At 41.3% G+C, this 14,923-nt stretch overlaps 1 protein-coding gene across 2 annotated transcripts; it reads left to right on the top strand.

Annotated features, from left to right (window-relative positions):
* The first annotated feature begins 280 nt into the window (after positions 1 to 280).
* On the top strand, positions 281 to 14,423 carry stat3 (signal transducer and activator of transcription 3 (acute-phase response factor)). 2 transcript variants are annotated; one of them, XM_054758669.1, is made up of 24 exons: positions 281 to 451; positions 2,555 to 2,688; positions 4,199 to 4,442; positions 4,531 to 4,623; positions 4,746 to 4,827; positions 4,893 to 4,993; positions 5,065 to 5,216; positions 5,294 to 5,452; positions 5,546 to 5,638; positions 6,327 to 6,386; positions 6,474 to 6,503; positions 6,598 to 6,691; positions 6,771 to 6,818; positions 6,890 to 6,973; positions 7,538 to 7,636; positions 7,737 to 7,872; positions 8,643 to 8,695; positions 8,769 to 8,863; positions 9,162 to 9,301; positions 9,391 to 9,612; positions 9,698 to 9,740; positions 10,953 to 11,012; positions 11,473 to 11,576; positions 13,687 to 14,423. In XM_054758669.1, exons 2-24 carry the CDS (start codon positions 2,561 to 2,563, stop codon positions 13,725 to 13,727), a joined length of 2,361 nt encoding a protein of 786 aa, XP_054614644.1. In that variant the 5' UTR covers positions 281 to 451; positions 2,555 to 2,560; the 3' UTR covers positions 13,728 to 14,423. The 2 variants fall into 2 exon arrangements, with proteins under 2 accessions (XP_054614644.1, XP_054614645.1); XM_054758670.1 differs by lacking the exon at positions 10,953 to 11,012.
* The last annotated feature ends 500 nt before the right edge of the window (positions 14,424 to 14,923 follow it).

Here is a 14,923-nt window from a genome sequence, read left to right on the forward strand (position 1 = left end):
GCCAGTAATTCAGATGACTTCCAGCCTGGCTGTTCCGCGGAAGCCTAACGTCCTCCCTCCGGAGATCTAAACTCTCCGGGCCTTCCGGAGGGAGGGTTTTCAACCCTGAACAGCGCAGTTGCGACAGTAATAAAACTCATTGCACTCAAACGCTACTGCAGTAAAGTCCCGCCTATTGTGCCGGCATAGGACAGTCTGATTGGCTTACAGCTCTTAGTCGTGTAACCATTGGATGGATAGACCTGTCAATTAAGCAGTTTATGGGGTTTGTGTGGCTGGAATGGCTGCAATGTATACAACCAGGCTTCAGACGTGAGAGCTGGAAGAAGTGGGTGGATAAGTCTTGACACTTTTCTGTGTCTAATTTACTTTACCTTTATATTTTTTTTATATTGACGGGTGGCAATCTTTTATTGAGGTACTTTCTGAAGGAGTCAGATTCTCAAGTCAGGTAGGCAGCCGTCACGACTTTTGCCTTGCCTTTATTATTTAAATACGCAAAGATTTTTTTATGTGAATTAATTATATATACAGTGATATATGTGTTATCTACAACACTAACACATTGTTAAAACCGTAGATATGTCTGCTGGGTCAATGTTCGGTTTTACATAACTTTCATTGGCAACGACCTGCTGTGTAGCTGTTGTTTAGTTATTCCGAAATGAACTTTTAAAAGAGAAAAAGTTGACAATGTGTTCAAAATCGCTCACGTTAATAATCAGATTGCTAAATATCTTACATTTAGAAGTGTCTTTCAAAGCAATGGCTAGTTTGCTGCATTGGCCACGCCCATCTCCATCCTTATTATGCAAGCCAACATGGCTGACACCTGCCTGGCAAAAAGCCTTACAACAACACACATTACTTTGCTGTCAGAGGGATTATACGATGTTAAAATCCATGCAATGTTCTCACATGTGTCTCAAGCATTCACACATACGCTATTGTATGTCGGAAAGATTTACATTGTGCCGCAAACCAGTCATTCTGCAGCATTCAGATTCATTGGCCAGTGTTATTTATGTATTGGGGGCCTTTTGGCTTGACCACTGAGTTTTGTTTTTTTATCAGCATTTGCATGCAGTTCTGTGTTTGTTTTCGGTTTCTGCTTACGCATGTGAGGATGTCACAAAAATGAAACTTGCAGCTCGTTTGAGAACAATATCACTTCCCGGAGCAATCACATCCAAGGTGCTTTTGAGAATCAGGTTGTGCTTTCCTGGAAAGGAAAGGAAGGAAACTGCTCCTATCTGACTATTGTTAGTGACGATAAATGAGGACTTGGATTTTTTGCAAAATGATTACATCATCCTCTGAAAAAAATGTCATGTAATATTCTGACTTTATTCCTGTAAAATAGAAGCGTTGTCTTGTAAAATTATGTTTTTATTCTCATAATATTTCAACTCTATTGCCATAAAAATGATGACTTCCTATACAGCTTTATCCAAGTGAAATTAAAACTATTTTCTTGTAAAATTACAACTTTATTGTCGTAATATTTCAACATTATTCTCGAAAAACTATTACTTTTCTTTACAATACTCTCCTAGTACAGTTGCGTCTTTATTCTTATAAAATTACACTTTGATTCTCGTGCTGGTTTGAATTTATTCTGTTACTTTACTTTTTGAAAATTATGACATTTTAATACAACTGTACCCTCTTGAAATCAGAACTTGTACAATTGTCCTTGTACAGTTGCATCTTTATTCTTGTGTATACACCTTTATTCTCGTAATATTTCAAATCCGTTTTATGACTTAATTCTTGAATTCTTAAGGACTTCTGTCACAACTCTAGCCTAGTACATTTAGGTCTTCATTCTTGTAAAATTACACCTTTATTCTCAAGCTATTTCGAATGGATTCTGTTACTTTACTCTTGAAAAATGATGACATTTTATTACAACAAATTAGAAATGTATTATTGTAAAATGATGCCCTTTTATTCTTGTAATATTTTCAAATTATTCTTTGATTTTACTCTAGGAAAATGAAGACTTCTGTCACAAATGTATCATTTTTTTCTCATAAAATGAGACATTTAGTCTTGTAATATTTTGTTTTTATTCTCGGATTATACCTCTGTTCTTGTCATCTTTTTATTTCTTATTAGTGTGACTGTTTGTAGGAAATATAAGAGGATAGAAAAGACTGGCCTTGAAATACTGGGTGGTCATTTAAGATGGTCATAAGAGAAGATAATATACTTCATGCCCTCTTGGGAGCGCCATAGTCTGCTGTTGCTAACATTTGGTAAGATGAGCTGGCTAGCTGCTTTCTATCCGTGCAGCTAATTGATAATCAATGAAAACATCTATAACTACTCTCAGGTTGCAACTCCGCTACGCTAACATCACCCTTATCTGTAACTCTACACCGCATCGGAGAAGAGGAAGCACACCTCTTTCTTTACTAACTAATAAAGCATAAGGCAGGTTCAAAAGTGGTTTACCTCCAGTGACGTGTCCAGAGAGTGGGCGCGCTGGTTTGTAGAAGACTTCTTGTATTTGTATTAGACATTTAGCTCTATACTTGTTATGTTGCAGGTCAAGATGGCCCAGTGGAACCAGTTGCAGCAGCTGGAGACCAGGTATCTGGAGCAGCTCTACCATCTGTACAGTGACAGCTTCCCCATGGAGCTGCGGCAGTTCCTCGCCCCCTGGATCGAAAGCCAGGACTGGTGAGAGACACACGTCCTAGACGGCTGCCTTGATGCACATGCAATTGTTTACCTGTTTTTCCCCTAGTAAACAATGACCAATGTTTTAATGGCCCACTTCCTGCACATGCATAACCGTGACTTGCTGGTAAGCAAGAACATTGTCAGTGGTGTTAATGGTAAAAGGTAAAACAATAGAAGAGTCAGTGCCAACTTCCTGTTTGCATTCCTCTTCTATCCGTTTGTCTTGACTAGGCCTGTCAGGATAACAAATTTTGCTGGACAAATTTTTCAGCAAATTATTGCAGATAATCGATATTGTCGACATTATTTTATGACCATTTCTTCATTAATATAATGATAATATGGCATAATATTGCGAGTACACCGTATCAAAACAAGAAACTTATCATCTGTTGTCAACAACGATGACAACAACATGGCCGTGCCGGTGGAATGACGACACGTGTGCCTTCGAGTTCTGCCAGCTAGCGCTACTGCGCATGCATGTACAAGGAGCCATCTTGTAAATGGAGTAAATCTTCTAAAAGTGCATCCCTTTGAAGGAATCTTTCACATGAGTGCAATGTTTTCACTTAATAATGCTTTAATAGTGTATTTTGTCATTTACTATACGTTTTAAGCTGCAATGTGTAGTGTCGATACGTGTTTGTTTAGATGATGATTTGTGACATATTAGGTTATGATATTGACATTAACATGTCGAAAATGTACTTACAGTAAATAGTGTTATGTGTTGACACATTACTTGCAAAGCCATGTGAAATACGCACTACATCCACATGCTTTGGGATGCAAAACTCTACAAGGGCATGCGTCCTGTCACACTGGCGCCGATTGATGCTAACGAGACAACTGACGTCACTGCTAGCTATGCTGTGCCGGTTAAGTTGCCAACTTTTGGCAACTCATGCTCGTGGTTTCAGCACATCGAAGCCCGGTTCCAACTGTGAGGAATAACACAGGATGTGACGAAGTATTTCCACATAGTGGCCGCGCTGGACATCCACTTTCTCTCATACCGTAGGACGGACTATTTTAGCGGTTTTCAAACCGTGACATTTTCATACTGTGGTGTACCTTGAAACCGGTAACTCCTCACTTGCCCCACTCTGCGTGTGCACTTGCCAGCGGCCCCGCCTCCACCCACTGGGACAAAGAGACTGAATGACTGACAGGAGGGTTCACTCTCTCTGTTCATTCCGTGATAGAACCAAGGTGCCGGGGTGGTGAGACAGATACAGAGTGTACCTCTTGTCATCCAGCTTGTTTGGTAGAGAAAGAGGAGGAAAACAAACACGTATGCACATGTCAGTGTATCAAGGCTGTCAAAATTATTGAGTTTGTTTTAATTATAATGCGCTCAATTGATTTATTGATTATCATGACAGGTCTAGTCTTGACACTCCTTTTTGATGCTGCTTCTCCTTTTGAAATAATAATAATATCCTTTGATGCTTGTGGAACAAATTTGTGTAAATATGTAGTCATTTAATTTATTCTTTTAAAGGGCTTACGCTGCCAACAAGGAGTCACACGCCACCTTGGTGTTCCACAACCTCCTGGGCGAGATAGACCAGCAGTACAGCCGCTTTCTACAGGAGAACAATGTCCTCTACCAGCACAACCTGCGGCGGATCAAGCAGCACCTGCAGAGCAAGTACTTGGAGAAGCCCATGGAGATCGCCCGGATCGTCGCCCGCTGCCTGTGGGAGGAGCAACGGCTGCTGCAGACCGCCACTGCCGCTGCGCAGGTGGGGAATTACAACAACAATGCTTTTTTTACACTTGGGTTTTTAAATGGTAGGGATTATTTTACGATGTAGTATAATACCTTGTCAGGATGGACAGGCCGCCCACCCTACAGGGACTGTGGTGACCGAGAAGCAGCAGATTCTGGAGCACAACCTTCAAGACATCAGGAAACGAGTGCAGGTTTGTTTTGTGCTAACGCAAGATACCCTACTTCCTCCATTGATAATTGACTATTCAGCTTCTCAAGCACCATCGTGATGTTTTTTTTTTCTTTTTCTAACATGTCTTCTACCGCTCTCCAGGACATGGAACAGAAAATGAAAATGCTCGAGAACCTGCAGGACGACTTTGATTTCAACTACAAGACGCTGAAAAGCCAAGGAGGTATGAACAATGTGTTTAGAGCAGCGTATTCAGAATAAAAGTCACTCTTTAAATTGTGTTTCCAGAGTTGTCCCAAGACCTGAACGGCAATAGCCAGGCGTCCGCCACCAGGCAGAGGATGGCTCAGCTGGAGCAGATGCTGAGCACCCTGGACCAGCTCAGGAGGGTGGGTGTCCCAACATTTCCAGTAAAATACTACCACAGAGGCTAACTGGCCAATGATGCTTCTTTTTGCAGCAAATTGTGACAGAAATGGGAGGCCTGCTGACCGCCATGGATTATGTACAGAAAAACCTGACAGACGAAGAACTGGCCGATTGGAAGCGACGGCAGCAAATCGCCTGCATCGGTGGTCCGCCTAACATCTGCCTGGACCGCCTGGAGACATGGTAAGCTTGCTGAAATGAAGCACCAAAATGCAACAGATGGTATCACACAAAAGTATGACTGATCGTTTCCCGACCAGGATCACGTCCTTGGCCGAGTCCCAACTCCAGATTCGTCAGCAGATCAAGAAGCTTGAGGAGCTCCAGCAGAAGGTGTCCTACAAAGGGGACCCTATCGTCCAGCACCGGCCCGCCCTAGAGGAGAAGATAGTGGACTTGTTTCGAAACCTCATGAAGAGGTATTGCTCATGAACACAGCCTTTCCTCATCATCATCAATGCACCTACAGTAGTTTTATTATTTTGGCCTAACTGTGTCCCTGTGTTACACAGTGCATTTGTGGTGGAAAGACAACCTTGTATGCCCATGCACCCGGACAGACCGCTGGTCATCAAAACAGGCGTGCAGTTCACAAATAAAGTTCGGTAAGGAATGAGTTTGTTTTATTGTTTGTTTTATTTCATACACTACATGGACAAAAATCTTGGGATGCACTTTTTTATTGCACCTGTGATCTTAATTCTTCATCTTAGCAACCAACCTTGTGGGAACAGTTGGGAAAAGACCCTTTTCTGTTCCCATTGCACAAAGCAAAGCGCTTAACACACGTGCAGTGTAGCCGAGTAAGAGAATGACTGTAATGTAATCGCTCCTTGCAAGGGTCTTAATGATAACCCGCACATTTCATAATGAAAATAAATACAAAGACTCAAAATAATCCAAAAGTCGATACCCACGGCTTGCTCACCCGTGACTATATTCAATGTACATCATAAAAATGTGTCATTTAATTCATGCATCTGCCACCCTCCGCAAAAGAAATTATAAGAACGACTCCAGATAAGACTGGAAATAATCCACAAAGGATGTTGGATGTTGCTGTAATGCTGTAGAATAGATGTGGTAGTGCAAGCAAATGGGCGAAGTCACAAATGCTGACTGTGAGCGCAGGCCAGCGGGGAGCAGGAGAGGCGGGGACAATCGAACCCATTCTCTAGAAGAGTGTAAGCTGTTAAAAGGGGCGGGCGGGCGGGCGGGATTTATTGCTTTTGTGCATGCAGTTCATATAATCTGGGTAATGCACAATGAACATCCTTGTTTCTATTCAATCAGGCTACTTGTGAAATTCCCCGAACTCAATTACCAGCTGAAAATCAAAGTTTGCATTGACAAGTAAGCCTTTTTTTTTTATTACAAATGCAATCTAAGTTAGTAATATGTGAAAAAATACTGCATTTCATTGTAAACTTGATCTTTCAGAGAGTCTGGAGATGTGGCTGCAATCAGAGGGTAGGGTTTCATAACTTGTTTTTGAACTTCTAAACACACACATTGTCTTTTTCAAGAAAGCAAAGTCAGAAGTCTCACTTTCACTTCTGTCTAGGTCACGAAAGTTTAACATCCTTGGCACCAACACCAAAGTCATGAACATGGAGGAGTCCAACAACGGCAGCCTGTCGGCAGAGTTTAAACACTTGGTGAGTTGTGGCATGTCTCCTCGACTTTCTCTGACAAACACTTCCTCACGACGGAACCCCCACTTCCTGTTCGTTGCAGACCCTGAGAGAGCAGCGGTGCGGCAACGGCGGACGCACCAACAGTGACGTAAGCGCAGAGGCCTCCCACTCGTCGACAGCCCGCAGGCTTGATACTTATGAAACTTCTTCTCTCTGTAGGCCTCTCTAATTGTCACTGAGGAGCTCCATCTCATCACGTTTGAGACGGAAGTCTATCACCAGGGCCTGAAGATTGACCTGGAGGTAGGTTCCACAAGAACCCCTGCTAAAAAACTATACTGGAAGCACAGAGAAAATGTATAGTAACAGGGTTTACTTGATTTTAAGGTTAAGGTTGCATTTTCGTCTTATAAAAAATGCACAACATCCTCTTCAGTGGACATTTTTTCAGGTCTATTTCTTACAAATTTCTGAAAAAATAAACCCAGATATATACTGATATATACCAGTTTAGTTTACATTTGCATTTTTGCCCCATTAAACTAGCATAAAATTTTAAACGTATTGCTCACTCATTGGAATAATTGGATGTCAAAAATTTTTTGACAGTATTTTACCATTATTTTCTTATGATCAAATAGTTTAATAAAATAAAATAAACAAGTACAATAACAAATGTCTAATTTGCACATAAAACATAATTTATAAATTTGTATTAATTTTTGTACAAATATGCAATTTACCACAGCTATATCTCGAGTGCAATATGAAGAAGTAATCACAAGAAGAAGGCAAGACTCGACAAACTAGGCTTGAAATGCTGCAATGAACTTAAACCTTTGTCCATTTTCCCACTCTTGTGTCCAGACGCATTCACTGCCTGTGGTGGTCATTTCAAACATCTGCCAGATGCCCAACGCCTGGGCGTCCATCCTGTGGTACAACATGCTCACCGACCAGCCTAAGGTCGGACAGGCGCCTCCTGTGGGGAAGCTCTGACTGACACACTGTTTACACACTAACTAAATGGTGCTGTGCTGTCCTTTTTTTTTTTTTTTTTATACAGAATGTGAACTTTTTCACCAAGCCCCCTGTGGGGACGTGGGACCAGGTGGCTGAGGTGCTCAGCTGGCAGTTCTCATCCACCACCAAGAGGGGGCTGACCATCGAGCAGCTCACCACGCTTGCTGAGAAACTGTTAGGTGAGTACCACACAAGTGACAAGTTTTGATGACGCATTTTCTGTCTTCTGTTTATGTTCCTCACAGCTTGTAACATTTGGATTACTTAATAGTTAAATTGCTAAATTTGTCACATGGATTTGTATTTGTATGTGTGGAATAGACAGACAGGGCAGATGTTTACCTGATGTGTGTATGTGAATGGAGCGGCCAGAAGTTTACATTACATGTGTATGTGAATGGACAGACTGATATTCAAATTGTGTGTATACAAATGGAGAGGCAGATGTTTTCGTTCTGTGTGTATGTGAATCAAGCGGCCAGATTTTTTTATGTGTGTGTGTGTGTGTGTGTTCGTGTGTGTGTGTGAGGATGGACATACGGATACTTGCATAATATCAATGGGCAAACTAATGTTTGCATTCTGTGTTTAAAGGGAAAAAAGGAATAGGCAGATGTTTCCCTGATGTGTGTATGTGAATGGATGGCTAGATTTACATTATTTGTGTATGTGAATGGACATATGGATGTTTGCATAATATGAATGAACAGAGTAATGTTGCCATTGTGTACGTGTGTGTGTGTTGGGGGAGGGTCCCCCCCTCCCCCCCCAAAAAATATGGATCAGCAGATGTTTACCTTATGTGCGTGCAAATTAGTTAGATTTACTTTAATTGCTAAATGAGTCAACTGATTTTGACTCAGTTGATATAGAATGCATAGTTTACACCAGACAGCGACCATACATTAAATAAATGCGGTGCTCTGTAACTGTCTCATTGTCCATTCAGGGCCGTCTGTCAACTATTCCGGCTGTCAGTTCACCTGGGCCAAGTTCTGCAAGGTACCTTGCCTTTTTCATCAGCCATGTTGTTGCTCCAGTGGTTGTCGCTAATATGATTTTTTTGTTTTCGTAGGAAAACATGGCTGGCAAAGGCTTTTCATTCTGGGTGTGGCTGGACAACATCATCGACCTGGTCAAGAAATACATCCTGGCGCTCTGGAACGAGGGGTAAGCCAGTGGGGATATGACATGTAACGCTCCAGGTGTTTGTCATTCCATCTGCTATAACCATCCTGAATACCTTGAAATAAAATATTGCACTTTCAACATGCAGTAGTCATGTGTCTTAATTATTTGTTTTTATGGTGTTTCTAAGGTAAAATGTGTCTTGATGGTAATGTGTGAATGTGTTTGTGAGCCCTGTCATAGAAAAATTTCTATGACATTTCTGTCCCATTTGGGACAGACAATAAAGTATTCTATTGCATTCATTCTATTCTGCAATGTGTTTGTATCTGGCCATCAGGTATATCATGGGCTTCATCAGCAAAGAAAGAGAGAGGGCCATTCTCAGCCCGAAACCCCCAGGCACCTTTCTGCTGCGCTTCAGCGAGAGCAGCAAGGAGGGCGGCATCACGTTTACGTGGGTGGAGAAAGACATCAGCGGTGAGCTTCCAATCCCGGCGGTAGACGTAGCGGTTGTCATTTCCAGTTTTGTTTTTTGTGACACTGAGCGTTCATTCTGCCCTACCCAGGGAAGACTCAGATCCAGTCGGTGGAGCCCTACACCAAGCAGCAGCTCAACAGCATGTCGTTCGCCGACATCATCATGGGCTACAAAATCATGGACGCCACCAACATCCTGGTTTCGCCCCTTGTGTACCTCTACCCTGAAATCCCCAAGGAGGAAGCCTTTGGGAAGTACTGCAGGCCCGAAGCGGCTCCTGAACCCGAGATGCCGGGAGACTCCACAAGCAGTAAGTGGCTACCTATACACATATTGCATATCTATGTAGTAAGTAGCCTTCTGGGATTAGTGCAACACTGTCCTGTCTTCAACAGCTACTCAGCCATACTTGAAGACAAAGTTCATCTGCGTTACCCCGTGAGTATGACTTATTTTTCCTCTCTTAAGCTCCTTCTGCATTTATAAACGAATTCTGCAAAGACACAACATCCTTTCTCTGTGTCTCTGCTTCCCTTTTTGTAATAATTGTGGAGAAAAAAAACGAGAACAAAACATTCTCGTTATGAGTCGACGATTCTACTCCAAATAATGTACATTCTGAAGTGCTTCTTTATTTGTTTTTGTTTTACTGTGCAGCAAATTAGATGAAAATGGAGAATTGTCTGCTGCTGTAGAAAATTATGACGTCTGCAAGATCCATGTATGTCTATGTGAAGGGACAGACAGCTGTTCACACGATGTCTATTTGAATGGATGTTCTCGTTAACATTACATATGTATGTGAACGTACTGACAGATGATCAAATTATGTGAATGGACAAACTGATATTTGTGTGTGTAAATGACTGGACAAACGTATGGTTGCCTTACTGTAGGTGTGTATGTGAATGGATCGACCGGATGTTCATCTTATGTGTGGGTATAGCGGGAGGGACAGATGTTTGCATATGTTTATAAAAAAATGGACATATTGATACCTGAGTAATGCGCGTCTTAATGGACAGTTTACATTGTGGGTGTACGTGAATGGACAGACAGATGTCAATTTATGTGTGCATGTGAATGGACGCACATATTTACACCACCTGTGTATGTAAATGGAGGGACAGATGTCTACACTGTGTGTGTGTGTGTGTGTGTGTGTGATCGTACAGACCGATGGTGTTTGCTTTATTTTTTATGTGTACACAAATGGACAGACGGCTGTTAACGTGCAAAAAATGAGGATACGTGATACACTATATGTGGACAGATGTTGTGTGTATGACGAGACAGACAATGTTTACATTACATGTGGATGTGAATGGACAGATTGATGTTGACATCGTGTGTATACGAAGGACGGACATATGTGCAATGTGACAAACAATCTTGATGTAGTCGTATTGCTACAAATCAAACTAATTTCAGCCAGTACACCGTATGTTGTTGAGATCATTCCAGTTTACGGTGGCCTGAAAGGGTCAAAAAGGATAGAGGAGAGTAGGTAGTGAGTATCAATGTGTGTGTGGACTAACTCATGTACTCCAGTGACCCTCTCTGCCTCTAACGCCTCGGTTGAAATGTGTCCCTGGCTGTGGTGCTGCTTTGTGAGGTTTGCTCAGAAAGATCCCTGACCTGTCTCCGTAGGTGTCCCTCCGTGTTCATGGACTTTCCGGACAGTGAGCTGCTTGGGAACGGATTCCCAGGGTAGGCGCTTGGAGGGGAGGGCGGGGGCATGTACGGAATGTTTGTATCTGTGTGTGTGTGTGTGTGTGTGTGTTTTTTTTGTTGTTTTTTTGTGTGTTGGAGTGTCAGAGCAGCTCACCAATCAACACAGTCACTAAATGACTATTTGGTGCAAATGTTAATGTTAAAATATAAGAGGGTGCATGGGTGCGTCCTGGTTTTTTGTACTTGTGCTGCCTTCAGCTCCCACAAATAGAGATGCACCGATTGGACATTTTCATTTCTGTCAGCGGCGCGTAGGATATACTCAGTATACAACACTGTGTGTGTGTTTGTGTGTTAAACTGCAGGCTGGCTATGAAATAACATAGTGTAACACGTAACAACATCAAATGATATATGTCTGTGTCAGCATGTTTTGTCGTGTCCACAGTCAGTCGCGTAATGAAGCCGGTGATGTCATTGTTTGTTTTCTCCGCAGCACAAACTCTGGAAACACGAGCGACCTTTTCTCGCTCTCGCTCTCCCCGCGCACTCTGGACTCGCTGATGCCCAACGAAGCAGAGGCTAATCCAGGACATCTGGGTGAGTCGCTTGCATACAAACGCTTGTACACTCCGCAGCAGACACAGCCCGAAATCCAGAGTGTTTTTGACAGTACAATACTATCACCAACAGCTTTGAAAAGAGCTGGAAGTCAAGATAAAGTGCTTTTAAGGTACTTGAAATGTGTGACAATAGCTACGTAAACATAAAGAATGTACAATATACAGTATTTTGGTCTACTCCCATACATACAGTACATATCCTTTACTTACGCAACTGCAGAGGGTAACAGGCATTTATTTGAATGGACAGACGTTTACGTCAGGTGAATGGATGGACTGTTCTAATGACAGACTAATGTTCAAATTGTGTGTACACAAATGGACAGGCACATGTTTACCATATGTGTGTACGTGAATGGACCAACCAAATGTTTAAATTATGCGTGTATGTAACTTGGCAGATTTTGACTTTGTGTGTACACAAATGGACAGACAGATGTTCACATATTGTGTTTAAGCAAGTGGACAGGCAGATGTTTACACTATGCATGTATGAGAATGGACCGACCAGATGTTTGCATTACGTATGTATATGAATGGACAGAGTGGATGGCGGTTAACTGGATGGCAGATGTTTACCTTATGTACATTATCGTTACATTTTGTGTATGTGAATGGACAGACTCTTTTTGACATTCTGTATTAGGGCAGGGCGATATATCGCTATTTTTAAACGATGGATATTTACTTTAAGCACGATATCAAAACCAACCATATCGTTGATATCGATATAGACAGGATTTGCGCTGTATCTCCCTCATCGCTGCATGCAGGAGGAGGGGCGGAGCAGAAGCCCGGCAGCTCCAGTCGAAGCGACAGCGTCTGCGCTGGAAGAATTAGTCGGCAAGGAATAAGCGGTAGCTCAGTAATGTGGAGGTACTTAATAGCATAAATAAAATCTTTTTCGCCACCTTTTAAACTCGGCACAAACTCCAATACGAGGAATGCGTGAAGCTGTGCACTGTCTGCCGCGCTCCTGTTGCGTTCCTCATAAAAGGAAAAGCAGAGTGCTTGCAACAGTGGAAAAAAAACGGCTTTAAAAACCTGCTGAAAACGATGGACTCGCAATGTCCAACGAGCTTCGCAGTCACAATTATTTAGCACAACAAGCTCTACCACAAATGTACAAGGAAGTCAGACAGACAGTTGCACAGCCTGATGCAGATGACAGGTTGGTGTTCCTGGCACAAAATAAGGACATGCTTGTGTCTTCTAAAAATGTTTACCTACAAAATACTACTGCTCAATTTAAAGCATTTTTGAGTTGCTGACATTTTAAGATTTCCTTTTAAACCGGGCACTCCTTCATATTTACTTCTGTTGTTATTAGCTGAGGATTTCAGCCTCTGACTCTGACTTTTTTTCCATATTTATTTCAAAAAGAGAATGGCCTACTTTATTTTAAAGGATATTTTTTGATGAGATTTTTTTAATGTGCATCTTACGTGGAGCTTTAACATTTCAAAAAACATCCTCGTTAAGTATTTATTTTAATAAAACAATGCATATTTGGCTTTGATTTTTGTCTAAACTCACTGTTTATCGTATATTGATATTCAACCGGGCCGCACGGTGGTCTAGTGGTTAGCATGTTGGCCAACACAGTCACACAGTCACAGTCTGGAGATCGGGAAGATCTGGGTTCGATTCTCTGTTGGGCATTTCTGTGTGGAGTTTGCATGTTCTCCCCGTGTGTGCGTGGGTTTTCTCCGGTTTCCTCCCACATTCCAAAAACATGCACGTTAGGTTAATTGGAGACTCTAAATTGTCCATAAGTGTGAATGTTTGTTTGTCTATATGTGCCCTGCGATTGGCTGGCAACCAGTCCAGGGTGTACCCCGCCTGTCGCCCGAAGTGAGCTGGGATAGGCTCCAGCATGCCCCCATGACTCTAAAGAGGAGAAGCGGTATAGAAAATGGATGGATGATATTCAACCTAAATGTATCTGGTAATGTATCATGATGTTGGCACAGTGTGTGTGTGCACAAAGGGACAGACGAATGTTGACATTATGCGTGGACGTGAATGGACCGACCAGATGTTTATTCGTCCATGTTGACCCTTGTGTGATGTCATCACGTTGACAGAATCTCTCACTCTGGACATGGACGTGGCGTCTCCAATGTGAGGACATACTTCAAGTTGAGCTTAGACTGCTTTGTGGTCGCAGATTTGTGGCATGAAGATGATCGACACTCTGGATGACTTTCACCTTCACAAGGTCTATTATTCTTGTATGTATGTATGTCCACTTTTTAATGAATACCACCAGTAGCTCTGTGGTTATCGTCACCACTTTCAGTACTCTTTATTTTCCCTGGGAAAATCATCAGCTTTTTATGACAAGGTGTGTGTGTGTGTGTGTGTGTGTGTGTTTTTCTTTGTCAAAAGAAACTGTAAAGAGATTTGGTTGTTGTACTATAAGCTATGTACTGCTTTTTTTGGGTTACAAACTTTTAATCCTTGCCAAATAGAATAATACAGTTTTACCACAAAAGTCATATAGTGAAGCACTATAAAACACATGTACATATTTTCTTTATTTCAGTTTAATATCACTGTTTTCTCCTTGTTTTAGTAGAAAATGAACCTGTAGCGTTCTAATTACTGTGATAACCTGTCTACTCATAGTATTTGCATCTGGCCTGAATTCACTCTTAAAATCGTTTTTCAATGATTTTAAGACAGATTTTTGTTTTTTACATTGAATTTAATTGGGAGTGGAGGAGGCACTGCCATGTTTTGAAAATTGTTTTCTGTACAAAAGAAAAATGATGTAACTATTCATTATTTTTAGGCAATAAAAACAAATTCCCCCCTGAAATGTCTTATTAGTAATTTATATATGTCATGCACACTCAAAAGCGTCATCATATACAGTGATGTTTCCATGAGGGTAATATTACATGCCTGTTATTTTTACTTAGAGAAAATTGCACAGGTAATGTTTATGATGCAATTAATACATATACAGACATACATACATACACACACACATACATATATATATATATATATATATATATATATATATATATATATATATATATATACACACCAACTTGTAGCATAGGTCAAAAAACCAAAAGTAAAAATCAATTTAGGAAGATTTAAGAGGCAAAGTAAAAGGAGTCTAAAATCATTTTCGTATTCATGTGGACTCAGTCTAGTTATATACAAGCAATACAATGCAGATCTCCAGAGAAGCAGAATTTATTTGCCACTTTAACAAGTTTAGTCAAATAATTCAAATGGACATGCTTTTCTTCAGCATAAAACTTAATGACACAATTGCATCCTAGCATCTACAAAGATACCGTCCAA

This window comes from Dunckerocampus dactyliophorus, chromosome 18 (assembly GCF_027744805.1).
Source record: "Dunckerocampus dactyliophorus isolate RoL2022-P2 chromosome 18, RoL_Ddac_1.1, whole genome shotgun sequence".
NCBI classification, from domain to species: domain Eukaryota; kingdom Metazoa; phylum Chordata; class Actinopteri; order Syngnathiformes; family Syngnathidae; genus Dunckerocampus; species Dunckerocampus dactyliophorus.

Excerpts from the sequence above, each read along its gene's own strand:
- stat3 (XM_054758669.1), top strand. The coding sequence starts at position 2,561 with ATGGCCCAGTGGAACCAGTTGCAGCAGCTGGAGACCAGGTATCTGGAG. Across the intron at positions 2,689-4,198 it reads TGGATCGAAAGCCAGGACTG|GGCTTACGCTGCCAACAAGG; the intron begins GTGAGAGACACA and ends ATTCTTTTAAAG. Across the intron at positions 6,387-6,473 it reads ATCAAAGTTTGCATTGACAA|AGAGTCTGGAGATGTGGCTG; the intron begins GTAAGCCTTTTT and ends TTGATCTTTCAG.